We start from the raw sequence: 19,657 nt of genomic DNA, 5'->3' as shown, positions 1-19,657 counted from the left end.
AGCAACCAGGTCATCTGAGTATTAACATTCAGATGAGCATCCTAAAGCCTCAGTCCTTGGAGTTTGCATATTCAGCCTAAGCCAAAACACAGAGCTATTACAGTGAAAAAATCAGACCAGCACTGTGGTCTGGTAACTGTTGGACATGGAGAATTTGAATTTCAGGTTCTGAACAGGTAGGTGTACTCTGTCTCCGGGAATCCCACAGTGCCAGCACACAGGAAAAAGGCTTAGTACTAATTCCAGCTGGTTGGCAAAAGTACAACTGCAGCCAGAGATACCCTGGAGATTTTTGTACAAAGAAGGTACTACAGCTTTTTCAATAAGCAGAGCCATTCCAGTGGTGTGTCGTCAGATATAGTGGCTGCAACTTTAGCAGCTTCAGTGACCCAAATTTCACAGCTTATCTGCATATATATACTGTTGCTTGCAAGCCAGTATCCAGAGCTGTCTCCTGGTTATTGTCCATATTCTGTGGCCAGCGTGCAACCATGTGGCACAAAACTTTGAGTATTTTAGATTTATTTGCTTTTCTAACTTTTTATTTTCAAGCAGGAAAGGCATCAAATCAGTCTTCCCACAGTGATTTTGAGTTAACTTAAAAAGAAGTTACTAAACCACAATGCAAAGGGATTTAACTTTTATTAGCAAAATTTCCTCATGATACAATGAGACAAATACTCTGAAAGTGTATTTGCATGGTGATAAAGCCTCCAGGTCATAACAATAATGTTGCTTTTTCCTCTTCCCAGCTGAGCCATTATCTGGACATTGTGGAAGTCAATATTGCTCATCAGATTTCTCTCCGTTCAGAAGCATTTTTTCATGCAATGACCTCTCAGCATGAGTTGCAGGACTACCTCAGGAAAACCTCCCAGGCTGTAAAATTGCTTAGAGAGAAAATCTCTAAAATTGATAAAGTAATGTGTGAAGGATCGCTTCGAGTTTTAAGACTGTCACTCACCAGAAATAACTGTATAAAAGCATACAATAAACTGAAGTTAATGGCTACTGTACACCAAACACAGCCCACAGTACAGTTGCTGCTCTCCACTTCAGAGTATGTTGGAGCTTTGGACTTAATAGCAACAACACAAGAGGTGTTACAGCAAGAGCTTCAAGGTATTCACAGTTTCCGGTAGGTAACCATGTAGGAAATACATAAAATGCAAGCAGAGCTGGAATGTGTTGAGCATATTATGTTGCCTGAAGGGATTTGTTCCACCTTTGTTCATTCATTCTTAGAGGACCTAATACAGAACGTATAAAATGTGTGGCGTAAGCAGTGTGACTGATGCCTTTGCTGGAGATGGGGTGTTTTTTTTTTTGGAGTGGAATCAACTTTTAACATCTAAATGCTTTGTCCTCTATTCTGGTTTACAAATGTTTTAGGGGTGCAGAGACGAGAGCAAAGCTGTGGCTGGACTTTCATCTTGCATGGCTTGTAGCTGAGGTGTTTTCCACGTGGGGGTCTGCAATGCTCCTGCAGGCAGCACTCCAGGGATGGGCCCTTGGGCCTGTGTCTTTAGTGGCTGACCTGGGCTGGAGTTGTTAAAGGAGCATGCAGGAATATTAACACAGGAGAATCCTTCTACCTGATATAAAATAAAATAGGCTGTTATAAGATATGGGCACTTTTAAAAGTGGTGCGTGCAAACTGCCAGTGTGGCATGATGCTGGCAGAAGCAGTGTGTGGTTACATCAGCTCCAAGGCTTGCATCAGCCTGCTGAGGGCTGTGTGCTAAGTTTTCTAAGTGGATGCTGGGCGAGGGGTGCCTTCTTTAGAGGTTTTGTGGTTCCTGCAGCCCAGTGGTCCACAGCTTGCATAATGGAAACATGATTGCTGCTCAGTTCCTGCAACATGAATGTTCAGAGCTTTATAGAGTTACTGCTCTTGTCCATCTGTTTTGTCAAGTTCCTAACACATCTTCTAGCTAGTTCAGATAAAACTAAAATTTTATGTAGAAAAGATCTCAGGAAAAAGTCTGAGAAAAATTATTAAAAATGAAAAAAAAAATTAAAAGAGCTAATAAATTATTAGGGTAAAGTTGCTATAAATGTTTTTATTAAAAAAACTAGAAACAGACTGTCTATAAAGTGTAACTTGTCTCTCTTCAGATGCTTCAGTGCAGTTTGTCCTCTTTAGTGTTCGTGCTATCAACCGCTTGATTCTGGTGCACAGCCCTTGACTGAGTCACCTTTGTACTGACCTTGGTGACAAGTCAGTGCAGTTCTACAGCCCTGTGACAGCATCACTCAGAATCAGCTGTGATTTGCAGCTGGGTAACCTGTGTGCTCTGTCAGCAGAGAGTGCCATTCTCTTGTCATTGATTGATTGACCTGATGTCCCAAGAATGTGCCATTGTTTCAAAATTACCCTCAGGTGTGGAACATATTTAGATAATCATCTTGTCTGTAAAGAATAATTTCTGTGAGTAAAGCTTAGCTGGTTGTTTTGGTAGTTACAGACAGTGATGTGTGTGGGAAATGTCCTCTCTGCTTTGGACAGTAAAGGCTCACAAAGGTGAGTTAAGAGCTACCTAAGTCATGTACCCCACCTGAAATGCAAGTGCAGCTGAGAAGCCCAGCACAGTTTCCAGATCTCACAGTGGCCTATGTATATAGCTTTTGTGAAGAAATATTGTGCAGTGGAAAGATGGAAGTCTTGATAAAACTTCTCGGTAGAATGTAGTGTTTCTAAAAATAAAAAAAAAAAATTAAAAAATATCTGAATTGGTGGCAAGCACATATTCTTCTGTTTTTCCTAAGAAATACCAAAGGTATCTTCTTGCTTTATTCTGAGCAAGAATGATGTGCTTGTCAAGTGAATTAAATACCCACTTTATTTAACAAGATACTTCCAAAGCAATAACACATTTTCTAAATAATTACTATTTTTTTACTAAATATCCAATGAAAAAAACTCCCAGCATCTTGTTTTAATGTCGCCATGGCAGCTTGTAGAATTTGGTGTTTTCAATTGAGTCATGTCAGAATCATTCAATATAAAGCAGTAAGAAAACAACTCAAATAATGAATTAATTTTTCCCTTGTCATGCTGTATGCAGAGAAAAATGTAGTTTGTTTCTAGTTGTAGCAAAAAATGAAAAAATCGTAAAGGTTGTGTGAAGTAATACGTTGGCATCTTTAGTCTGGGTTAATGTCACTAATGCTATGTGTCAGTTGTAACTGCTTGTTACTACTCTAGGATAGAATTACAGTTTTAGAGCTCTAACCTTTTCAAGTTAACCCTTTTAATTTTACAAAGGAAAGCTGATGTGTTAACTAACTTAAAAGTCAGTGAAAACACTTTCTGCATAGTTTTCACAGTCCTTGTTGGGGTGATGGAGATAAGTGATTTTGTTGGGGGGCTGGTTTGGATTTTTGTTTTGTGTTTTGGGGTTTTTTCCCCACAGGTATGCTGGCAAACCACACTTTTACAGTATTTTATTCAGTAAAAGCTGATGCATGGAAAAATAGTTCTCATTTATGTGTTTTAAAAGAAGCTTTACCCTGCAGTCGTCATTTTCCATGATAAGAGTTGTCATATTCAGTATTCATTGAAAGGATCTGATGTGTGAGTGGTACCTGTTAAAAGATAATTACCAAGGTGTTTTTCTGGAGTGTGAATTAAGGTTTGACTTGTTCCTGAATGTTTCAGGTTGGAGGGATTTTTGTCGCTGCTAGGGACTGGAACCTCTTAGACAGTGTTGAGCGCCAGTGCTGGGAGCTGTTGTTGGATGTTTCCATAGCTGAGTTTTGAGAGGACAGCTTTTGGTGTGTTTCAGTGCAGTTCAGCACAGGTACAGAAATAATGTACCAAGGAGCATCTTCATGCTTACCCCAGTAAGAGCCTTTGTCTTGTGGCTCCTAGTCCTGCAGTCAGTTTTGCAACTCCAGTTGTTATAATCTTTGGGGTGTTTTCCTGTTGTGTTTGTTCTGAAATGCCCATGATGCAGCTGGCTTGGATTTTCTACGGGCTATTTTTGAATTAGATATTTTAAATATGTCTGCTTTGTCCATTCCAATGAGTTATTGAACAATTTCAAAAGCAGGTACATCCCTGGTCATCTTGAAATCAAAATAAATAAGTTAATCTGCTCAACTCAGATCCAGCAAGATTCCTGGACTTCAGCTCAGTGCTGGCTGTGTGTGTTTCTGGAAGAGGGAGGAATCAGGAGTCATAAGTTATGACAGCAAAGGATCCAGCTACACCAGCACTGAATGAAAGCCATGTTCATCTCCCCCATTTTGTATCTAGGCTTATCTAAAATATCACAGCTCCACTTAATTCTCATTTGCAAAGTCTCCGTATTTGTTTGTTTTTGTTAAAGAAAAGGCAGTCTGATTTTTACTGATATTTGTTCCCAGTTGTTAGTGGAAGTTGAAAAGCCTGTAGTGTTTGACATCTCTGAAGTTCACACTTTTAAAGGGTGGTTGATATTTCTGAAGTGAGAAATTCCCTTGTGGTTCTGTATGACAACAGTCTGCAAAATATAGTCTAAAATCGCCCATACTTGGGAAAAATACTTTTAATTTAGAGTAGCATAAAAAATGGCAAATTTAAAAACTCATGTGTGTTCTCTGAAAGCCATCCTGTCATGTGAATTTAATCTGTGATCACATCAAAAGCGCAAATGTTTGAATTAGAAGAACTTGTGGACTGATGATCTGAGGCCAAAGACTTTTTAACACTTTTATGCTGACAAGCAGTGAGTATTCTTAGTTCTTGTTCACCTCATTGGGCAGAGAGGTACTTGGCACCTTCCAAAAAAAGAAAAAAGCCCTACTTCCAAATTTTGTCCTCCATCAATATTCAAGTCCATATGTTTTGGTGTAAGGTGACAGTGCCTCTGAAAAATGTATAATTTCAGCTGCTCTGAGGAGTGGAAGATTGGAGCCTCCCATTAAGCCAGCATTGATTGCATGGAAATTTCCTGCTGGGTGGTTATTTTCTTCAGCTGTGAACTAATGATTCGTTTTCAGGTTGATTATTTAGCTCATATCTCAATGGCTGTTTTTCTTAGGCATCTTGGCTCACAGCTTTGTGAACTGGAAAAGCTGATAGATAAAATGATGATTGCAGAGTTTTCAACTTATGCTCGCAATGATTTAAATAGACCCCTAGAAGATGATTGCCAAATTCTAGAAGAGGTATGTCTGTTATTGAAATAAACTGTCTCATGAATATGTTTGCATCTTTAACATACTTAATTAGCACCAACTAATTCACTCAGGTCTCTAGTAGCAACACTATAATTTTAGACTATTTAACTTCTCATCCACACTTCTCCCCGCCCATTTATTTTTGTGCTTGATAAGATTAAATAATTCTAATTAAACTCTGAACTGCAATCGAGGCCCACTTCATTTTTTCAAAATAATCAGTTCTGTTTTCTGTGATTAAATGTATACTGAGTTCACTTCATGAACCTAAGCATGTAAGTGGAAAAGAACATGGACTCAGATCTACTTGGTTGTAAAAATTTAAGATTTGCAATGAAAGCTGATATTTGCATGTTGTTCTCATTCTGTCTCCCCATGCTTTTATGGGTGCTTATACCAAGCATATGGTTGCCCTGAATGCATGCTTCATTCACAGTATATATAGATATATATTCCTCATTCCCCTGAAGATCATAAACGTACGAAGATTAGGCTATTGTGGTTGCTTTCTAGCCCAGAAAAGATTTTTCTGGATTTTGCCTGTAGGGCTCTATTAATTGCTAGAGCCTATGACCTGTTCAGCCTTGTTTAATCCATTTATGAGATGTAGTGGTTGGCAGTAGCACTGCAGTGCTCCCCTTTCTGCCCTGTGGTTTCTTGCCCTCTGTGCTGCAGCCTTCCCTCGGGCTGTGCTTAGTGTCAGCCTTGCTCAGGCTCAGGAAACTCACTCATGGTTAGAAATATCCACAGGTTTAAGCACTTGTGAGTGAGCCCAATTCAGGAATTGGCAGGAAAAGGGGTGGGAGGGAGAGACTCAGCTGGTATTGCCACAGGGAACTTTTTTTGTATCGGCAAAGCTTGGCATTAGTCTGGAGGAATTGGATTGACCTAAATGCTGTTCACTGTGTGCTTGATACGTGAACTTTATTACTGCTGTGCAATTTCTTAAAATTGTTTCTTGTTTTCACCTTGATATTTTTCATGTGTGGTTTTTTTTTTAATTTTCTTTTTCTTGATAGGAGAGACTTGTATCTCTAGTATTTGGACTTCTGAAACAAAGGAAGCTAAATTTTTATGAAATATATGGAGATGAAATGATTAATACTGCAAAGAATATAATTAAACAGGTAAGACAAACATGTACCTGACAAGCTTTTCTCTACCCCTTGCAAAATAATTTTTTTAGTCATTAATAACAGCTCTGATGAAGTTTTTTGGGTGGCTGATGGTCTCTCAGAGCAGCTGAGCTTGCAGACACTTAAAGGGCTCCCTGAAGCACAAAGGTATTTGCAGAATAATTTTTGGGAGGTGTAGGTAACATAAGCTCCCTGTTTTCTATGTAAAATAACATTGTTGTGAACTTCCCTTTCTCTTAACACGTGGCTCTCTCAAATAGTAGAGTTGTGTCATAGCACTACATTTCATTAAAACCCACAACAAAACAAACTCCAAAAGCACACTAAAAACCTCTCCTTCCCAACTCACTGTGAAGCAAAACCCTGGAGTTCTTGGTATAAACACATAAAGGAGAATCAAAGAACTTGCCAGTTTAAAGAAATTAATTCCCTGCAAATGGTACAGAAGATATTTCTTGCCTTTATGTTAACACAGACCTAGCACAGGCACGTGATAAAAGGTTGGAAAATATCCTTGCCTATTTCTGAGAGAGCAAGGTGAAGTAATGGAGAAGGTAGAAGTGCTTACCTTTAAAATAACTTAAATTTAGCCCCAAATCCTCTTCTGCATTGGTGTGGTGGTTTGCCTTTTAGGGCAGAGTATTTCAAGCCAAAAAAACTTATTGATAAAACCAGCTAAAGTCAATAATTGAACAAAATTCACATTCTTGCTTTGGGGGAAATACATTGGGTAATTTGGATAGTGACATGATGACTTTTGTTTGCAAACAGATCTCAGACTGAACTTAGGGGATGTGTGTGGTACTTTCAGTTTTACTCATCTTGTTTGTTTTCCCACATATGTAAGAATTCTGTGTAAGAATGGGGTTTTTTCCTTAGAGATAGGTGATTTTTTAGAGTTATGCCTGATGTGCTATGAACTCCCTCTGATTTGTATCTCAAAGGCTGGGAGATAGGTGCTGAGTTGGGCATCTCCTGTCCTCATAGGATAGTCTGCAGTTCACAGCTGCATTGTGAGCTTGGTTGAGAACCTAGTTTTTAAAAGTTTGGATTTGGTTTTTTAATACTGTTAATTGAAGGTGTTTGTTTTGAGCCAGACTTGGCTGTTCCAGTCCCTTTCACATTGCAGCCCCATAGTTCTGTTGGTCTGGTTGTACAAGGTGCATAGGCCCATATTGCTAGTAAATTGCTAAAAGAAAGAATCAATGAATAACATCAGGATAAAGCTGTTCATCTGCGTGGCAGTCTCCACTGGCTTTTCACTTGCATGTATCAGCAGAAGTCATTAGGAGACTTCTTTTTCCCTTCAGATTGTTTGTTTGATCATATAATAGACAGGTAGCACTCCCTGTTTTTCTGCTCATTCTCAGTCTCAAAATGCTTTTTCCATTCTGCTGGGAAAATTTAAGTTCGAGTTTTCAGGTTTCGCCTCTGGTTAATAATAGACAATGTTTAATCAAATTCCAGTGTAAATTTCTGTTCAATAAGGAAAATAGGCAGGATTTGTGTAATTCCTGTGTGGTTTTTGCAATGCTTTTGTATGGTGGCCCATTGTCTCAACTCTTAGGGGTACTTTTTGTTAATAAAGGAAACTCTTTTCTTGCCACACCCTCAAATGTGCTTCCTCTTCAAATGCATTGCTGGGCTGTTTTGGTCAGTGAATTTTACTAGGTTTTTGTTGCCAGGCAAGTGTAAGAGCAGAGGTTTGTAAGCACTGAGCACACTGCATAGTTCAAGAGCAAGGTTCTGTTCTTCAGAAGCTTCTGTACTGACCGCTGTTATTCAGAAAAGGGGTAAAAGCCATGTAGCTTGAGATGGAAGCCCTCAGTCACCATTGGGATTGTACAAACTTGCTTAAAGGCAAGATGAGTTCACACTCTACTACCCATTTGTTCAGTTTATTGACTGGCATTTGGGGGAAAAGCCTTTTTTCAGTGTGAGTGGAGTTGATTTGTACCTTAGGCTTACAAGTAATGGGAGAAGAGATGAATGAAATGGCTGTAGAACTGTAGATGTGTTTGGAATGAAAATTGATTGTACTGGAGACCTGAAGAAGCTGGCCAGTTTTGTATGCACCAATTGCTTTGGGGGATTTCTTTTGGTTTTTTTGGGAGGGGGTTGATTGGTTTTTGGGGTTTTTTTTTTGGTGTGTTTTTAGAGAAGTTGTTAAGTGATACAAGTATCTCTTTCTTTTCTTCTTTTACTTTTCCTTATTTAACTTGAGGATTAATGTGTTTGTTATGACACAGTGGTTAGAAAGAAGCTAAGATCGTCTTTTATTTTGTTTTTTTCCCCCCCCTTAAAATTTGGCAGTGTGTGGTTAATACGGTATCGCAGATAGAAGAAATAGACACAGAAGTGGTTGTTAAGTAAGTATGCAGCCAGATTTTTTTTTGGTGGTGCTGGTGGGTGGGGATAGTATGATTTTTAGCATAGATAAATTTACTGTTCTAATTTTTGCTTAAATTTCCCTATAATTAAGGATTATTCTTCTCTTGCATCCTAAGGCTTTGCTTTTGTCCACCTCTGGGTGGATATTGTTTTACTTCTCATTCATATGTTAATGTCACCTTAAATTTACCCTTGAAATAAATGCTAAAATTCTGTGAATCTCACTACATGAAGAATACATCTCTGCTTGAAAGCATTCCCTGTTACCATAATCTGGGACTTTGTATTAAAACATGAGTTTAAGTTCCCCATAATCAAGAACAGGAGTTATCCAGAGAGGAGACCAGACAGCTTCAGCCCTAGAAATGGTCCATCAGGAACCTCACCAAGCCCATCAAAGGCAAATGCCAGAGCAGAGATGGAGCCAGACTCCTCTCAGAGTTTGCCCTGAGGGCAGTGGGCACAATGTGGAAGACAAGAAATTCCATTTGAATGGTAGGGAGAATCTGTTCCCCAGAAGGCTGATCAAACACTGGAACACAGCCCCAGAGAAGCTGTGCAGTCTGTGTTCTGGGACATGGTCAGGCTTTGACTGACCCAGAGCAGCCCCGTGCAGTTGGACCTGCCTTGAGCAGGGCTTGGCCAAGGCAGCTCCAGAGGCCCCAGCTCCAGGGGCCCCTGCCAGCTTCTGTTTTTTCTATGGCTTTATGATTCACTTGACTCAGCAAAGTGTTATCCCAAGATAATAAAAATAGCCCAGCTGATAAAGCAAAGTGAGTTGCAAAACCTGCATGGAATTCATACCCAGATTGAGAAATGACTGGGCACAGGATCATTTTTACACATTGAATATTTGGTCACCATTCTCTAGTGTTTAGTCTCCTGCTCTTGGGTCCTAACTGTGTATTACAGGGTTTTAAGTTTTGTTCTGTCAATGATTTTTCTGCCCTTTTGCCACAAACTGCTGACTTGTACTTGAATTGCAGAAGTGGTCTCATTGCAATGCCTTGCAAACAGAGCCTTTAAATGGGCTTAATAACACAGCTTTTTAACACTAGAAAAGTATTTTCGTGTAGATTTTTTTGTAATTTTTTTCCCTTGCACATGGTTTGTGAAAGTGTTATTAATCCCACTCCTTGTAGGTAAGACATACTTATCCTAGGGAAGAGAGCATTATGCCCAGGGAAGAGCTAAAGGGTAAATGTGAAGCTTTCATTTTCTGATAGTATGATCTAATGCTATATCCCTCCTTCCCCTTTCCACTTGCATTGTGTTGATCATGACTGTTGTTTAGGTGCTGTCTGTTGCTTGCCAGGTAAAATCTACACAGTTTTCCTTATGTTTGCAATTCCATTTAAAGCATGTTTTCTTTTCCTGTGTGTGCCAGTAGGCATCATGGCCAGCAAACAATTGCTGTTTGCTAAATACTGCTCTTTTTTTAGGCTTGCAGACCAGATGAGGATGATGAATTTTCCTCAGTGGTTTGATTTACTGAAGAATATTTTTTCAAAATTCACTATCTTCCTCAAGAGAGTAAAGGTAAGGCATTCATCTACAAAGAACTTCATACAGTTCAGGCATGAAAGGGAATGAAGTTGCTTTTCCATTTGAAGTCTTAAGATGTTGGTTTTACTTGTAGTGTTCAAACCTCTGATTGAAAGGAGATGTGCATATTGGCATCCAGGGCAAAAATGATTAGTGCTAACAAAGAGAGCAATGACAAAGAGATAATACCTCTTTTGCTCTATTACTTCTATTCTAAGCTGCTAGGGATTAGGACAGGACTTTTGTACGTGTTAGATTGCTCCAAATGAGGTTTCTTTCACCTACCTCAGAAACATCAGATATTGGTTGCCATCAGACAAATGGATCTGCCTCTAAATACTAATTACACAACAAAGAAAATCTCTCTAGCACAAGCTCATGGCACTGGGTTTTGGGGTGTTTTTTTGTAATAAAAGTTATATTTCATTCTAGGCAACGTTAAATACTATCCGTAGCGTGGTTTTCTTGGTTCTAGACAAGAACCAAAAAACCAGAGACCTGGAGGACACGTTACAGAAGAACTCTGCTAAGGAGAGCCTGGTGGACAGCGAGGTGGCCTACCTGACCCACGAGGGGATGTTCATCAGTGATGCCTTCGGTGACGGGGAGCTCCCGGCTGGAGCAGCCGACTCTGCCTCCCAGAGGAACACCTCCCCCAACAGCGAGCCCTGCAGCAGTGACTCCGTCTCAGAGCCCGAGTGCACCACCGACTCCTCGTCCAGCAAGGAGCACACGTCCTCCTCTGTCACTCCAGGAGGAGTGGAGATGATGTGAGTGAACTCCCTGCCTGTCTCCGCCTGGCAGTGTGGCTGGAACCAGGGGTGAGGTGCAGGCGGTTGTTTCTGGTCACACAGTACAAAAATGACTTTGGAGGAATGTGCTTTTTAGGTAGGTGAAGTGTAGTGGCTCTCCCCCTAGAGACTACCATCAGAGTGCACTGTTATATTTGCCTTTTTTTCACCTCCATATGTAGAGGGACTGATTTATGTCACTTCTTCCAGAAAAGAACCCCTTCTCTATTAGTTTTTTTGGGGAGGTCTCTTGTGTAGAGAGCAGGAGAGAAATGAGTCCCTGGAAGACAGATTATTTGTCATGCCTTTAGCAGGCAGAAGCATTTCTATTCCCTGTCCATGTTTCCTATGGTTATTTTTCCTGGGTTTTTTTTTTTGTTTGCTTGGTTTTTTAAGATGGCTTCATAGAATACACCTTGGTAAATTCCAGAGAAAAATCTTCTGTTTTCATCACCTATTTGACTTGCATAAATAAATAAATCAGTCCATCTCAGTGCTTTGTTTACATAGGCAGTGCTGCTCTGAAGTGCTCCAGTCTCCAGAGTTCCAACCTTCTGGCATCCTTTTATGCACCCCTTACTTGTGGCTGCAAGTCAGAGCTATCTTTTGGAAAGAGCCAGGCATAATGTGTGTGAGACTCAGGCATGAACCACTTCAAAAGCCAGCATGTCTGGATACAGAATTATGTGAAGCAAAACTGAAAATACCACTTGTTACCCTTCTGAGAGATGGAAGACAGCAAGTGGCCTGCTCTTGCTGCTTGGTCCTTGAGTATCTGTACTTATGTGTTGAAACAGCTGTTAGTTTTGGTAGAGACCTTCCCCACCAAATGAAAATGCTGGCTGAGGGAGATAGATTTTAAATAATTATGCATGCATAAAACACAGGCCTTTGTCTGTCTGAACATCTGTCGTGCGCTGGAAGAGAAATGAAATGTGAAGAGGAGTTCAGGGTTACATGGAGGAGCAGGAAAAGGGAAGGGGGTTGAATCCAAACTAGTGTGGAGCACTTTGCCAAGTTTGCTAAAAATACACCATCCAGCTAGAGCTTCTGAGGAGTAAAGTTGTTTCTGAGGCTGGTTGCATAACTTTGTTCTAAAATGAACTTACTTCATCACTCTTCTGGTTTTGTTTGCATCTTTGCTCTGTGTTTGGAGCAGGCTAGTAAAAATACACAGAACAATGTTGGCCCAGTTGTTGCTCTGTAGTGTTCCGAGTTCTCTTCTGTCATGCTGTCAGTCCTTGGGCTGGCCCAGAAGATGGTGATCTTCACTAATGGCATGAACCATGAGCAGCAGAGCTGTGCTAAGTGCTGGCCTCGTAACAGTAGACAAATCATACAAGGTCTTTTAAAAAGTACCACCTTAAGAGCCTGTAGTCTAAAGAGGTAATAGAATGACAGCCTGTAGATTAAGGCTGTGGGGAGTGCAGAGTATCTATTTTAGGCTTTACACTTGCATCGGAAGAAAAGTGCTGTGTTTTTTATTTATCATATGCTTGTGATGCTGAAGTCTCACAGGAGCTGGGTAAATTTTAACTCAGTAAATTGTTAATTACATTTATTTTATCAGTAATGGCTATATCATGTTTACTCTTAGACCATTAATAGCAATTAGAATGCAAAATCAAAAAAAAAAAGGAAAAGGATGTGCTGTAATGCATTTCCTTGCTACAAGGGACTGACAGGACCTTGACAGCAGCTTAGAAGATCCCATCTGTATAAAGTGACTTTGGTGATTAACTGACTGCATTTGACAGTTGCTGCAAGGCTTTTTCTTTCTGTGTGCAAAAATATCGTTTGCTCCATAAACTGATGCTCAGCCAGCTGGTTCTGTCATTTGTAGGATCGGTGAGGACATGAAACTGACTGACCTGGAGCTGGTCAGGCTGGCAAACAATATCCAGGAGTTACTTTATAATGCCTCTGATATCTGCCACGATCGCTCAGTCAAGTTCCTCATGGCAAGAGCAAAGGTGAGGAGCTTGGGTCAGAACTGCTGGTGCTGCCTCATGCTTGGTGAGCACAGGCTCTGTATGGTAATGCTCAGAGCACACCAGTGTTAACATAAATCATTGCAAGGCAGTGTTGGTTTCTTCTACCTATTTCTTTCTCTTTTTAATATTCTGATTTGCTGTCTTCTATGCTTCATTCAGAGAATGTGTGTCTGTGACAAGGTAGCAGCTTGCACTGCAGTCTACTCTGTCACATGTAGGGTTAAATAATGTGCCTCTTCAAACTGTAGTAGCCCTCAGACATGCTGACTAGTTACTTCTGTATGTCTGAATTTTTGTGGTGGTGTGTCTCCTTACAATGGTTTTCTTTGCATGCAGGATGGCTTCCTAGAGAAGCTGAATTCCAATGAGTTTGTTACTCTTTCTCGCTTGATGGAAGGCTTTATCTTGGATACTGAGCAGATCTGTGGCAGGAAAAGCATGTCCTTGAGAGGAGCTCTTCAGAGTCAAGCCAATAGATTTGTGAATAGGTTTCACGAGGAGAGGAAGACAAAACTAAGGTACCTCTGCGTAGACAATATTTGTGTTCTTCCATGAAACATTTTATGTATGATATGCCAGCTGAACACAATCGTTTATTGCCTAGAACATCAGTAAGCTTGTTATACTTAAAAGCAGGGGATGAAAAAACTCTATTAAACCCCAATTATTTCCAGTTGGTTTAGACTTTTACTGTTTTCATAACTTGATTTCTTCAAACTGGATTGTTCTACAGTTACCTAAATAAGAGCAGTAACGGCTACAGAAAGTACACAAAGCTAGTTTTGAAGAGCAGAATTGCTCTGTTTCAGGGGTTTAAGAATAATTCACTTTCAGCTGTTTTCTAAAAAAAAAACAAACCCAAACCTCTCAGAGAAACAGCCTGGCCAGTAATATCCATCAAGTCTGTTTTCTCTTCATCCCACAAAAGCTGTTAAAATTCTAGTATTTATCCATTATTTCATTGGCAGTGATCTCATAAATACCTTTATTGCCTGGTGTAGTTTTTGGTCCCCTATGACAGATTGAATGAATGAATTGTGAGATCTCTAGACCAGCACAGAGTTGCTCTGTTTTGCTGCTGACAATTGTCGGGCACTTCCTTCTCATGAAGATGACTGACATGACATCTTGGGCTAGTGGTTTTTGTTAAAGTTGTTTTTCAGCATTACAGTCGAGAGAAATGTCAAGACAAGGTATTTCTTTCTCAGCCTCCTCTCTTTTGTGTTTGTCCCAGCCTGCTTTTGGACAATGAGCGCTGGAAACAAGCTGAAGTTCCTGCCGAGTTCCAGGACCTCGTTGATTCAGTGTCAGATGGCAGAATTTTTCTCCCTGAAAAAAAACCAACAGGTCTGTGTCTTGCAGTCCTGCTGTGAAATGAATTTATTATCTGCAAATTCTGCTGTTGAATGTTGATGGACATATTCTGATGGCACTCTGGATCTGTGTTTGCTCGCTGTCCTTTGGGGGGATGGGAAGAAAGTTGATAGCTGTTCTCTTATCTTTTTCTTTATTTTTTTCTGTTACTGATGTTGAAATATCTTGTGCTGAAAGATTATCTGTTTATTTTTTGGAAACACCAGAAGAGTTAGCACAGGGAGAGAGCTGCCTTTTTATACAAATATTCCCAGTGTAGAGGCTTGCAGCCTCTGCACAAATTCAGTCTTTTTCCATAAGGTACCACTGAGGAATTGCAAGGGACTGAGGAGCACGTGCATGTGCTCAGCCCTCCTTGTGTGAAACAAAGCCTGCTCCTTCCCACTACTTCATCTGCCAGTTCAAATGAAAGGCAGCATGCCATGTGGCTGCTCATGGAAGGAAAACTCATGTTCATTCAATTATTTACCTTGCCACAGAAACCTCATTTGACCTCAGAAAAGTCACTTTTTCCTCCTTCTTCCCCACTTCCCCATGTGCACAGTGGGAATGCTTAATGTATTCTTACCTTGTGGGGATGCTTATCCAATATTGCAGTGATGGGGGGGAAGTGAATAACCAGAAGAAGAAGAAAGCATGCAGAGAGGAGGAGAAAAATGGCAAGAGATTAGAAGGAAGAAAATACAGTGATGTCATGGTGGAGAAACCCTGATCTCCCAGAAGGAACATAGCAGATAACAGAGAGTGTATTAAATCAATAATCACTCCAGTTATGGAACGTGACACCAAAATATGTTTGTCAGCCATTGCTCATAAAATAAACCTCCTGCAGCTTCCTGCAAGCAGATAATTTAGCATGAAAAACTGCATCAGTAAGAGCTTCTGTTATGAAGCCTGAGGAAAAAGTGATTTGAAGCTAAAATATTAATATACACAGCAAATCACTTGGGAATGTATAGTAGAAAACCTAGTGGCTTTTTCTGCCTTTCTTCTATTTGTAACCTGTTGTATTTGGAGTTTTTAAGTCCATACTGACTGTGGGACTATGAGATTTTTTTGATCTAAAATCATAGCAGATAATGAAGAAACTTTGTGGGTCATAAAAATTTTGATGGGTGAACAGCTATTTAATAAATACTGTAAAAGAGAGAAGTGCTTGCTACAAAAATTGTGGGTTTTTTCAAACCTTATCAAGTGAACACTGCATTTTTATAAACAGCATTTTTTGTACTTGTTTTTAGTTAACTCACTCTTTTTCCTGTCTTACTAAAATATCTAGCTACTGAAGAAAGAAAGCCAGCTGAATTCCTTATTGTTGAAGGACAAAAATATGCAACAGTTGGGTAAGATGCACTCTTTTTTTTTAGCAGTGGGTTAGTTGGCAAGAACTTTTGAGTAGAAGTGTGGTGAATGCTAACAGTTTTAGCAATCTTATTTAAATGAAAAATCCCTCTCCTTTTATAGATTAGTTGCTCTTTGATTCCCAACAGTTATAGAACACTACAAGCCCTTTGCTACATTAAAATGCCATTTTTTCTCTGAGTGGCTAGGTTCTAGTTTATAATTTTATTTGAATGGTTTTTTCCAATTATTTCATGAAAACACGCACCTGAAAATACAAGTTTGTCTTCTGAGAACATTGTTATTTCTTGCAATCTAGGTTGTCTCTGGCAAAAATCGTGGGCTCTTAGAATGGTTTGGGATGAGAGAAACTTTTAAAGATCATCTTGTCCTGCAGTGAGCAGGGGCACCTTGCTCAGGACCCTGACCAACTCAACCTTGAATGTTTCTAGGGCTGGGACATCCACCACCTCTCTGGGCAGCCTGTACCAATGTTCCACCATTCTCATTGTAAAAAATTTCTTCCTTGTGTCTAGTGTGAATCTACCCTGCTTTACTTTAAAACTGTTTGTTGCTCCTTGTCCTGTCACAGTTTGTCCCTATCTTTCCTATAAGCCCTTATAAGTACTGAAAGGCTGCAGTAAGGTCTCCCCAGAGCCCTCTTCTCTCCAGGCTGGACAGCACCAAAATACCTGAGTCCACCACTGAATGGTTGCTTATCTTACTCAGAATAAGATATGGGCCATCTCAGAAGCTGCATATGCTCTTTCTTAGTATCCTGGCTGATTTGAATTGGAAAGTGGTTTCTTAAAGCTGGTTATATCAGAGACATTTTAAAATGTATGATACTCACTTATTTCTTTCATTTAAAAGCATGCTGTGTTTCCAGAGACTGTGAGGCTTAAGCATTAATTATACATGAGAATGTTTTTGGAGAGGGAGTAAAGCCTGGAAGATCTCACTCCCCAGAGTTCTAACATCAATTTGCACCAAACTTAAAAGGTGTGATGTACAGGATGTCTTGGACCAGCTGTCATTTTATGAGTTGCTTCATGATGATGTGTCATTTTTCAATTGGAAACAGAATCTGATTACTGAGAACTTCTGTGCCAGGCAAATGATATCACTGCTGAAGAGCATTTCAGGTCGAGTAGGAGCATTGCTCTAAAGGATAAAATTTGCTTAATATATGATGTGTTTGATAATATACCTCTGCTCACTTGAAGCTTGTTATATTTAGCTCTGTGAAGTAAGTGAGAGCTTCACAGTGCAAATATTTATTTCATTCCTACACACTTCTACATCCAGTTTCATTGCATCTAATCAAATAAAATGCATTCATCACAAATGCCTCGTGTTCACAAACCATTCTCCAGGTGTTTATTTTCAGTTGACTTGTTGTCATCTTTTTGCACTCTACTGCCTTAAAAAAGAGTTTTAACTTTTTGGAATTTTAAAATATCTACTCTGAATGTTTGATCTTGCGTCATTTTCCTGCCTTCTGTGAATTTGAATTCTAAGGAGCATGTTTGCTCTATGGAGAATCTTCTTAATTCCATCCAGTAGCTCCCAAATTCTCCAGTGCCTGCTGACTTCAGGAGAAATTACAGGTGTTGAGCATCTTTGAATATTTTCTTCACAGCTGCCTTCTCTGTTTGAGACTCCTTAGCATTTATTATGTATTTTTCAGAGATTTTCTTTCATATAAAATACTTCTTCCACACACCACCCTGTGGAGTGGGTATGGTTGTAACTATCTCTATGTAAATCTCCTTTTATGTTGCACTTCTGCTCCACATCAGTTAGTGAATTTATTCAATGCTATAATCTCTAGCATTGGGTAGCTTTCCATCAACCTGACCTGCTTGTGTTTGACTTTTCAGCTTCTTTTGTGCATTGAGCTGACATACTTGGCTGTTTCCTCTCTTTCAGGACAGTATTGCTGCTAATAAGAATAATCCTGGAGTACTGCCAGTGTGTGGATAACATTCCTTCCATCACCACTGACATGCTGACCCGCCTGTCCGATTTACTGAAGGTATGGCTCCAGATGTGCCCCAGTGCCCAGCAGGGGCAGGCAGGGTGCAGAGAACATGTGTTCCTCTCAGGAATGCTCATGTGGTTTTGGGATTTCATATAAATTATAAAAATTATCTAGAATCATGATGTTTGCCGCTGTGCCATAAGGAAAGCTTTCAAGCCAAAGGCACTAAAGATGTAATTTGTTGTGGGAATTAACTCTGGCTATTCACCTGGAATATTGGAAATCCTATCTAGCAGTATTTGACATAGCTGCCTGTCCTTCAGGCTGGGTGTAGAATTAATGCTGCTGAAAAAAAAGCAATTTGATCCCAGATGCTACAGAAATATATATGTGTATTAAGGAAGGAAACAAGTCTCTTGGTTTTTACAAATCAGTAGAGGTATAGTCAGTAGAAGCATGAAAGATAGTATGGGATGAAGGTTCTGTTGTAAAGGTGATAAAACACCAGGACCTCTTGGTCATTTATTTCTCACTAGAGAAGAGAAAAGCTAGTAAAACCCAGACACTGCAAGGTAATATAAATAATCAGTAATAAAAGGAGCACATTAATGCACCTTAAAACTGTCATATATACATATATATTTATACATACATACATACATAGATATGTGTCTATACAGGCTCCAAAGCTTAGCAGCTAATTTATGTCAAGGTTTTCATTTGTATCTTTGCCCACAAAGGTTGTATCAGGTATTTGAGTTCTGAACATGAGCGTAATCAATGAAAGGTAAACAGATTCAATCTCCAAAAGGATATTTTACATAAGGTGGGGGGCAGGGGAGGGGAAACTCTAGGATCTGGACCTTTAAATATTTGTCCTATTGGTAGCTGGTATTTGAGTAACCAGGAAGACTGCTCCCTGCAGTTGTCTTTCATTCATCCACAAATTTTCCCTATTAAAAATATTATCCAAGGCAAATCAGTCTGTCTGAGCCTGCCCCTATTCAAGTCTCCTTCTCTAGCTGCTGCTTCCCTCAGGAATTGCAGGGCCTTTTCACAGGTAGAATAGCAGTGGATGCATCCAACTTGGCCAGATTTGCATATCTGTGTTACTTCCTGCACCTTATCTCATTCTAGCTCTGTCATTTGTGATTTATTTCTTGGTATTCAAGCATCATGTGCAGTTTAATTGCTGTATTTTTTATCTGTCAGCAAGGTGCCATCAATTTGAGAGATGTCAAGAACAGCTAGAAAAAACAAAAGCTCATTTATTACACTTTGAACAAAATAGAGCTATTCCAGGTGTCCTGGCACTGTACTTTTTGTTTGACAGCTGTCAGAGCCAGCAAACTTTGAGAGTAGCAGGAGCTAGACTTGATTGTAGTGGAAAATGTAAAGCATTCCCAGGTAATGAAATTCCAGATGGTTCTGGGCTGTGACTGCAGCCTGAGTGAAATGACACCTGTGTATGGGAGAAATCTTGGAATCCTTTAGATTGGAAAAGACCTCTGAGATCAATCAAGTCCCATTGTTTACCCAACACTGCCATGGCCACATCTACACGTCTTTTAAATACCTCCAGGGATAGTGACTCCACCACTCTCCTGGGCAGCCTGTTCCAATGTTTGACAACCCTTTCAGTGAAGAGATTATCCAGCTTGAGGCCATTTCCTCTTGTCCTGTTGCTTGTGGAAGAAGAGACTGACCCCTACCTGGCTACACCTTCCTATCAGGGAGTTGTAGAGAGCAAAAAGGTCCCCCAAGCCTCCTTTTCTCCAGGCTGAGCACCCCTGGCTCCCTCAGCTGCTCCTCATCAGACTTATGCTCCACATCCTTCTCTGGGCACACTCCAGTGTTGTGAGAGGCACACGTGGCTGGAATTACTGGGGTTGTTCAGGTAGTGCAGACAGGAGAAGGCTCCTGGCTGGGTGCAGG

General features: G+C 40.1%; 1 protein-coding gene across 2 annotated transcripts in view; it reads left to right on the top strand.

The window, feature by feature from the left end:
• Positions 1-19,657, top strand: part of VPS54 (VPS54 subunit of GARP complex) — a 47,342-nt gene that overhangs the window by 17,618 nt on the left and 10,067 nt on the right. For both annotated transcript variants that reach the window (XM_031060965.1, XM_005425786.2), the window contains 11 exons: positions 753-1,138; positions 5,028-5,154; positions 6,186-6,293; positions 8,616-8,671; positions 10,136-10,232; positions 10,671-11,008; positions 12,873-13,002; positions 13,360-13,541; positions 14,258-14,370; positions 15,677-15,740; positions 17,671-17,776. In XM_031060965.1, coding sequence (XP_030916825.1) covers positions 753-1,138; positions 5,028-5,154; positions 6,186-6,293; positions 8,616-8,671; positions 10,136-10,232; positions 10,671-11,008; positions 12,873-13,002; positions 13,360-13,541; positions 14,258-14,370; positions 15,677-15,740; positions 17,671-17,776 — 1,707 coding nt within the window. The remainder of the gene's footprint in view (positions 1-752; positions 1,139-5,027; positions 5,155-6,185; positions 6,294-8,615; positions 8,672-10,135; positions 10,233-10,670; positions 11,009-12,872; positions 13,003-13,359; positions 13,542-14,257; positions 14,371-15,676; positions 15,741-17,670; positions 17,777-19,657) is intronic.

The sequence above is a fragment of the Geospiza fortis genome, unplaced genomic scaffold, assembly GCF_000277835.1.
Source record: "Geospiza fortis unplaced genomic scaffold, GeoFor_1.0 scaffold134, whole genome shotgun sequence".
NCBI lineage: Eukaryota > Metazoa > Chordata > Aves > Passeriformes > Thraupidae > Geospiza > Geospiza fortis.
Note: the sequence above shows the minus strand (reverse complement) of the source record. Positions and strands in the feature narration are given on the sequence as shown.